This window comes from Morone saxatilis, unplaced genomic scaffold, assembly GCF_004916995.1.
Source record: "Morone saxatilis isolate NCDOM2014 unplaced genomic scaffold, NCSU_SB_2.0 Contig9, whole genome shotgun sequence".
NCBI lineage: Eukaryota > Metazoa > Chordata > Actinopteri > Moronidae > Morone > Morone saxatilis.
In genome coordinates, this window is record NW_023340268.1 from 226,393 (window position 1) to 235,178 (window position 8,786).

The 8,786-nt window shown below is 43.8% G+C and overlaps 1 protein-coding gene across 1 annotated transcript in view; it reads left to right on the plus strand.

The window, feature by feature from the left end:
* Nucleotides 1-110: 110 nt before the first annotated feature.
* Nucleotides 111-8,786, plus strand: part of LOC118342664 (regulating synaptic membrane exocytosis protein 2-like) — a gene marked incomplete in the record, with an annotated part of 17,295 nt that continues 8,619 nt past the window's right edge. Inside the window, 8 exon segments of the mRNA XM_035681276.1 lie at nucleotides 111-260; nucleotides 1,147-1,270; nucleotides 1,400-1,446; nucleotides 1,617-1,705; nucleotides 2,466-2,596; nucleotides 2,743-2,914; nucleotides 3,433-3,592; nucleotides 5,689-5,757. Of these exon segments, the coding sequence (XP_035537169.1) occupies nucleotides 176-260; nucleotides 1,147-1,270; nucleotides 1,400-1,446; nucleotides 1,617-1,705; nucleotides 2,466-2,596; nucleotides 2,743-2,914; nucleotides 3,433-3,592; nucleotides 5,689-5,757 (877 nt within the window).

Sequence of the window (8,786 nt, forward strand, 5' to 3'; positions counted from 1 at the left end):
TCCTGCGCCAGAATGGGAGAGTATCTCAAAGAGATTAGTGGACCGGTCGAGGGTCAGCCACAATCTTACCTGCACGCTTCCTGGTCCTAGAGGCGTACAGGTCCTGGAGGGATGGCAGATTGCAGCCGATCACCTTTTCAGATGGGCATTATGTTTTCAGGTTGTTGGGGGAAAGATGACGGAATCCGGTCGTCTGTGTGCATTCATCACTAAAGTGAAGAGAGGAAGTCTGGCTGACACTGTGGGACACCTGAGACCAGGTAAACAAACACACCTGAGACCAGGTCAACAAACACACCTGACCGTGGACAAAATGAAATATCGTGTATAATAGAAGCTGTACAGTACATATAATATAAACATTGATCTCACATAATATTCTAGTTATTGTGGTAGAGGGTTTTTATGGCCCAGCCTCTACAGTCAGTGAAGGGTTGACCCGTTTTATGGAGCTCCTCCTCCAGTGGTACCTGTGAGATAACGCAGTTTTTATAGTTTGAGGATGTTTTATGATGTCTTTGATTAACATGGTGTGAGTGGGAGGTTGTGCCTATTTCCAGTTCAATAGTATTAATCTGGGAGCTAAAAGGTTTATGAACTTAACCACGGTCGAAGTGTCCTTCTCCAGCACTCCAAACACAGCCATCACCAGGTCCGGTTCCACCTCCTGTCCCAAGATATCAGAAATTTAAAAACAGATCTTTGACAGATGACGATATAAGACCTTTCCTGGTACATATAGACACTGAGTGCACACCCACCTATCTCCTCCATCCATTGCTCATCAGTTGAGCCAATGCCCAAGTCCTCCTCCCAAGCGATTTCAGAAAATCTATGGATATATTTAGACATATAGTTATAGATGTATGATATTAAGGCACCGAAAATGCTGTCTTATTTTAGTCCAGAATTTAAGGGACGGTTTTATCACACAGTTAGGGTTAGTAAATTCCAGGAAGGGAAGAGAATGAGAGTGCACCAGGAAGACAAGAGACCTGCTCAGTCTGCAACCAGGCAGGTTGATCATAACTTCAGTCTTTGTGCTAAGCTAACCTATGTTCCAGAGAGTTCAAATTATATACTGTTCTGTTTGATATTGTCCCAATTAGATGTTAGATGTCTCACAGATTCAGTCTCTTCCCTCAGGTGATCAGGTTCTGGAATGGAACGGTCGGGTTCTCCAGGGAGCCACGTTCAATGAGGTTTACAACATCATCCTAGAGTCCAAACCAGAACCCCAGGTGGAGCTGGTGGTGTGCCGCCCAATCGGGTAGACATACATATATTATAGATGTATTTATCTTTACATTGATTAAAGTCACAAGCTTTTGATCCACAGAGAACCTGAAGTTCTGTTAGAACGTTCTGCTGATTGTTGTTTGTAAATTTTGTTCCTCAGAGATGTTTCCAGAGTGGCAGACAGTACCCACGTCCAACTGGACTCCAGTGAGTTTTTTACACAACAAAACCATCACAGAGAGACAGTCTGAATGTAGGAGGGCTGTGTCCAGGACTTTGTTTTCTCCATCCACACTGTCCACACTGACGGTTCCAGTGTGACAGGAAGTTAAACCCTGTTTTCTATAAATGACGTATTCTCTACGTTCTGTGTTCAGGTTCCAGTTCCTTCGACTCTCAGAAAGTCGGTCCGTCCATCTCCGTCACATCCCCCATGAGTCCTACTGTTCTGTCTGGACAGGTCTCTGTAAGTTTACGCAGCATGCACTGCACTGCCACACCCCAAAGCCAATCAGTCAGTAACCTCTGTTTCCATGGTGATGTGTGTGTGTGTTTCAGACTGTTAACAGGCGTCCTCTGGTTCCCAGAATCCAGGTAACTGTAGACGTAGAGAAGAGTGAGACATCTGTTGGTTCCACCTATACTTGTTCTGTTTGTAGTTCCTAGTTTCCTGTTGCCCCACCCACCAGCTATTCCCACACAACAAGTAACATAGTGGAGTAGATAGATAGATATTCCTTTATTTGTCCCACAATGGGCAAATTCCAAAGGAGTACAAGTATGAAGTGGAACAGGGTTCTCCTTCTGTTCCACAGAGCTCTGCTGCTCAACTACTGAGCAACTATTCTTGTTGTTCTTCTGGTTCTGAGAGGTTGCTGAGAGAGAGAGAGAGAGAAGAGAGGAGAGAGAGACGCAGAGGAGAAAGGGAGAGAGACCACGAGAGAGAGACCAGGGGAGAGACCCACGAAAAGAGCAGAGGAGAGGCAGCCTGCAGCTGCATCATGGGAAATCCCCTGATAGTCTAGGCCTATAGCAGCATAACTAAGGGATGGTTCAGGACTCACCTGAGCCAGCCCTAACTATTATTTACTATTATTCAGGATTCTACGTTTGTTCCGTTATGCTCTGGTATTGGGTACTGCCTCTCCCAAGGGAGCTTTTTCTATAAATCTTTGGGGTTCCACAGGGACAACTACTGTTGTCTTGGGTTACTTTGTTGTTTACAGGTGAAGCTGTGGTACGATAAAGTCGGTCATCAGCTGATAGTCACTGTTCTTGGAGCCAAAGAACTTCCTGTCCGAGACGACGGGAGGCCAAGGAATCCGTACGTCAAGATCTACTTCCTGCCAGACAGAAGGTAACAGCCAAACCATTTAGGTTCTAGGTGATGATTAGAACGTTTGTTGGTTTATGTTAGTCTGTCTGTGTTTTCTGATCTGTGAGGTTCTGTTGTAGAACCTGTAGAACCTTTGGTCTGGTTTATGTTCTGTCATTGTCTCACAGTGATAAGAGTAAGCGGAGAACAAAGACTGTGAAGAAGTCGGTAGAACCTCGGTGGAACCAGACTTTCATGTACTCTCCGGTACATCGGCGGGAGTTCAGAGAACGGATGTTGGAGCTGACGGTCTGGGATCAGGCCCGAGTCCGAGAGGAGGAGAGCCAGTTCCTGGGAGAGGTCAGAACACCCAAAGAACACAGAACACATAGAAGGAAGTCAAACCGTCTACAACTAGAACATTTTTACTCCCAATTTCTACTAATAGAAACCTACAGTCATTTTTCACAGCGGCCATTTTGACATTAAATAGTTGGGTAAACTAAGCAAAATCTCAACAACAATAACAAATGTGTGACAAGGCTTCATTGACACCTCTAGTGTTTGTGTTCCCTCAGATATAGGGCTGTAAATAAACTGTCTGTCTGTCTGTCTGTCTGTCTGTCTGCCGTCTTTGTCTGTCTCTGCCTATCTCTGCCTGTCTCTGTCTGTCTCTGTCTGTCTGTCCCTCTCTGTCTCTGTATCTGTATCTGTCTGTCTGTCTATGTCTGTCTATGTCTGTCTCTGTCTGTCTCTGTCTATCTCTGCCTGTATGCCTGTCTGTCTGTCTCTCTCTGTCTCTGTCTGTCTGTCTGTCGGTCTCTGCCTGTCTGTCTCTGTCTCTGTCTTTGTCTCTGTTTCTGTCTGTCTGTCTGTAGGTGTTGATAGAGTTGGACTCGGCTCTGTTGGACGATCAGCCTCACTGGTACAAACTGCAGCTCCATGATGTTTCCTCTCTGCCGCTGCCCAACGCCTCCCCCTACCTGCAGCGGAGAGGACTGCAGCCTGAGGACCCTCCGGGTGGGAGGAGGCTGCAGAGTGAGACACACACACACTGATAACACACATACAACAGTCTGGTTGCCGTCATCATCTTGTTTTGAATTTATTCTGCCTTCTTCGTCTTTTGTTGATTTTGTTTTACTTTTCTCCTGTGATGCTTTGCCAGACAAAGGTCCTTATTGTAACTCAGGTAATAATGACTGTGTGTGTGTGTGTGTGTGTGTGTGTGTGTGTGTGTGTGTGTAGCTATCTCCCATCTGTTGCTGTTTTATATCTGCAGACGGTTTTAATAAACATCTGTTTTATATCAGGTTCCTCAGAGGTTCCAGGAGGCTTTAGGAGACTTACACACATATACACATTTAAAAGGTTCTTTAGTATCACTATATGAAAGTAAAATAATCAGATGTTTCTGTGATTTAATGTCAATAAATGGATCAGAAAGATGCTGAAATAATAACATCATGATGGCAATTTGTAAAAGTCGGTCTGTCTGCAAGATGATGAGCAAACAACCTTTAAAATGCTTGTTTTCTGAATGGAGTTTGGTTGATCAGGGCTATGCTAACTTAGTTCATAGTAAAGTAAAACTGACAGCTGGAATCAGTAACAGACACATATACTACACATAAGTAGTATCATGCAAAAAGAGTCCTTGAGAATCCTCAAATAGGTTCTTGGGTTTCTCAAGAGGCTTGCAGTTGTCTTCAAGGATGTCTTACAGGGTTCCCAGCAGTTCTTCTAAAAATCCCTTCAGATGCTTAATGGTGTTTGAGGGTCTTATGGTTCTAGCACTCCTCAAATATTTCTTGCTGTCTCCGTGGTCGTTTAAAGGTTGTTGCAGTTTTAGGGTTCTTTAAGAGCGGGTCGCAGAGGTCCTTGGTGGGAATCCCCGGAATTCTTTTTCATCACTTCTTGAGGGAATTCTACAGATTTAGGTGGAGGTGATGTCCTTGGTGGGGGTCTCTAATGTGAAGAATCCACAAGAGGTTCTAGGATTCCACTAGCCTTCAGGCCCTGAAGGTCTTTGAGAAGTTGAGGAGATGTCAGGGATCATTTAGAGGGTTTGGATAGGTTCTAGGAATAATTGCAAATGTATTGAAGGTGATTGGTGCAATTCCAACTTCAACTCTTATTATTCTTAAAAGGTTCTAGAAGTTCTAGTTGTAGGGGGGCCCAGAGTCCTCCAGAAGGATTTATATGTCTTTAAGCAAGTCTCAGAAGTCCTTCATGGAGGATCCCAAGACCTATTGATAGTTTCACAGGTCCTTGTTAAAATTCTAGAAATGAGTGTGGAGGGTCTGCGGATCCATGGCTCAGTGATATTTAGACTGCTCAAGAATCATCAAGAACATTCTGGGATTCCTCTATGGGGTTCTAAGGCTTCTAAGGCGGGATCTTTGAGAGGTTTATAGGATCTCATCTATTACTCAGATGTAGAGTTGTTCTGACACAATACAAGTGTTGGGAATTCTTCTGATGCTGCCTAAAATGTGGTATTGGATATTGGTGAGTACAGGGGTCTGTGCACTGATCCGATAACACAGAATTTATTATCCTCAAACAGAACCCTGCTACATCCCAGCAGCAGAAGTCATGACCCACCCTACTCTGACTCTGACAGGGTTTAATCTGAGCCAGGACGTACAGCTACAGCAATCATACAGGATGAATAGTATACACTTGTTAAACAATATTATACCATATAACGTACTTTTATTGGATTGATACTCGGTATCAGCCGATACAAAAACTTCAGGTATAGGAACAGCTCTACTCAGATGGTCTCGGTAGTCTTAATAAGGGTTTTAGGAATCCTTTCAGGGGTTCCAAAGTTGTTGGTACCATTTTAACAATCTTTAAGGAACTCCACGACTCCTGAGAGGATTCTAGAGGTGGTAAAGGGGAACCGGTAGTCTTCAAGGTGTTTTCAAGGATCTCAAAAAGGTTTTAGGATGGTTTGGATCAGACTGAAAAGCTGTCCTTTAGTGTTCATGTGTTTCTCTGTTCTGTTTCTGTTTCTGTCAGATTAGTTGACCGTCCTGTAGAGGATTAAAGTGGAGCTGCTTACAGGCTTAAACATCCTCCCTTCCTCCCTTCCTCCCTCCCTCCCTCCCTCTCTATCTGTGCAGGGTCTCAGAGGATCAGTGACAGTGAGTTTTCAGATTATGACTGTGAAGACGGCATCGGGGTGATATCAGGTGAACTCCACGTCCCATAATGGGATTACTTTCAAACTAATATCTGTAAGATCTGGTTCTGGTTCAGTCTCACTGTGGTATGGACAGCTGTACATTGTTCTGATCAAATTACTTATGATCAAAAACTAGCAAGTCAACAGCTTTGCTAACAGCCAAACATCAACAATGTTAACAACAGCAGACATAGTAAGCAGCTTACATTATTGACTAGTCCAACAGCAAGAAGACCAGCTCGCCGTCTGTCTGCAGCCTTTTATTTTACCAAGCTCTCTTTATCCCACTACTAACAGCCAGTCCCACAGTCACTCTCTGCTTTTCTCTTCTTCCTCCATCAGCGTCCTCTGAACTCTCTGAGACTCAGACATTAGCTCTGTCCATAGAGGCTGCAGAGCCTGCTTACTTCACCACTGTCTATCCCAGGGTTCATGGTTACTTAATTTGTACCCGTAGCTAGATTTGTTTTTTTAGTAAAGAAAGGCATTCCTCTTAACAAAAATATAGAAACAACAAACAACTCAATAGACAAACATAATAATAATAAAGGAAAAAGGTCCAGGCTCTAAAAATCAGGACTTACAAAGAGAGATCAATAAATAACCACTGGAATAAATAAGATAAAACCTCTGCTTTGTTCTACATGTTGGGACAATAAACCTCCACCTAGAAGTAGGAAGGCCTGAAAACGTCCTCCTCTTGGAAGTCCAAAGCTCCTGTGCTACCAGAGTAAACACCAGCCCTCCCCTGGTGCTCTGAGCACACAGTACCGGGTGTCCAGGGCAGTGCGGCTAAACTAACTAGCTAACTAACAGCAGTAAATCACAGAGTTGAAGCTGAGCAGCCGGAGGACGTCAGAGGGAAAACCAGGAAATATATATCACTGAATAGTAAATTAGTAAATTAGTTAAACTAGTTAGCTAGCATTTGGATAACTTAGCTTTCAGATGTAACTAGTTAGCTAATTACTGTTGTAGATTATCTTGCTTGTTACCTAGCTGCAGAGCAAAACACTAGCTAACTAGCTAATGTAGCTATAAAGTAGTCCTTTGTCCAGAACTCAGTGAGGCCATAGATGTCTATACATCGGCCCTCAGAAACACTCCGGCAGCATCAGAAGAGAGAAAAGGGTTTGATTGGACGCAGCAATGATTGATCAGTGTTAAACAGAAACTGGAGGAGACGTATACGACACATTTTCAACCCACTGGTTCCTTTTGAAAACCTTTAAAAGAAGCAAATCGTTCCTCACGAATATAAAGTTTCATTTTTAAAGTAATTTCCTTAAACAGCTGCTCACTGCAGTCTCTCCAGTCGGTGATCTGAATGTGGAGGAAGTATTTGCACTTGCTGTGTGTGTGGGAGACGTATAACGCTCTATGTTTTGATTTCATAATGTGCCATCAGGTTTACTGTGTGTGTGTGTGTGTGTGTGTAAATGACACATATGAGTAATTGTAGACACACACTCCTGTTTTATTCACAGCAGGCAAATATACAACAACACTCCTCTGTTTACCCATTACTTAATTGCAACAGCACTTCCACAATACACCAATTAGCGAGGCCATGTCGCACTGTGTGTGTGTGTGTGTGTGTGTGTGTGTGTGTGTAGTGTTTTGCTGCTGTACATTATTATACTCATAGATCTCCCAAAAAGGCTGATGACAAATTAGCATCGGAGACAAATCGGCTCTGAGCGCATCCATTATTCAGCCATTTGCATGATAAACATCCCCCCGCCATTTTCTTCAACGTTTTCTGCCCCAAACAGTTGCACGCACACGCATTTGAATCTGTTTTATTGCCACCATCGAATGCTTCTCCAACACAGACTCGGCTGCCCCGCACTCTTCCCGCGGTGCTGGAGGAGACACATTCAAACTGTGAGACCGTCCTCTCAGGCGACAGCTCGGGGTTTGTTTTAGAGCTCAAATCTTTATTTATTTCTCTCAGATGATACATATTGTTCTTTTTGGAAAGACTGCAGTTCAGTTCCTGAAACTCACCACACAGATGACTTCATAATGTCATTGCATACACATACCGTATTATCGTTAACTTTCATGCAAACTCAACAAACAGGAGTGGAGGTCTCGCTGTAGCGGTGGATATCTGCACAGAGCTTCAGAGTCTGGGTTTCTGTGTCCCTGTTTGTCCTCTTTTGATTCAGAAATCCTGCTGAACGCCGCTTTGTTCTCAGCCTCGCAGCGTGACGCCACGTAGCTTAGCATCTTTCGCACAGCTCTGCAAACACCACACAGCTCTTTCTCTCCCGGAGTTACCTGGAGAGACGATGAGAGGAAGACACAAAGAGAGCCTGCAGAAGCTAAAAGCACATGCAATCAGAGCATCAAAGAGACGTGATGTGGTAATTAGGTTGTAACAGCATGAAAGGATCTGAAGACTCAAGTCTCCTGGTTTCTATACAAGGAAGGAGAGGGGGGAGGGAGGAGAGGGAGGGAGGGGAGGGGGTGTACAAACACTTTGTATTCACATACACACAAACAATTAGCAGTGACAGCGAACAGGCTGAAGTGAAAGCTGCTGCAGCGGCTCTGCTGACACAGTGAAAACACACACATCCTCATCCACTCACTCTGCACCCTGCTGCTGCTTTAATGTGCGTGTTACTGTCACCTCCTCCTCACCCAACACCTCCTCACCCAGCCGAGAGGAGGACACACCTCCTCTGCATATCGACAGAGTTAGAGGAAGTGACTGGCTTGTAAACAATTACAACAGAAAGTTGTTTACTATATGATAAGATACACTTTATCGACCCCTTCACTTTCTGTAACACTGGCTTCTATAAAATGACAACAGGAAGCTGTTTATGATACTTTTGAGCCCGTAGGTAACAACAGGTACAATATGATACAATACAATAAACTCTTTTATTCTTGTAGGTACATTTGTGACTTTCTACGGAAGCCGAGAACGGCCATGGATTTTTTTTTTTATGCACTATTATCTCGTGATAACGACTTATTCATTCGTTATCTCGATATAACAAACTTTGGTACAAGAGCTGC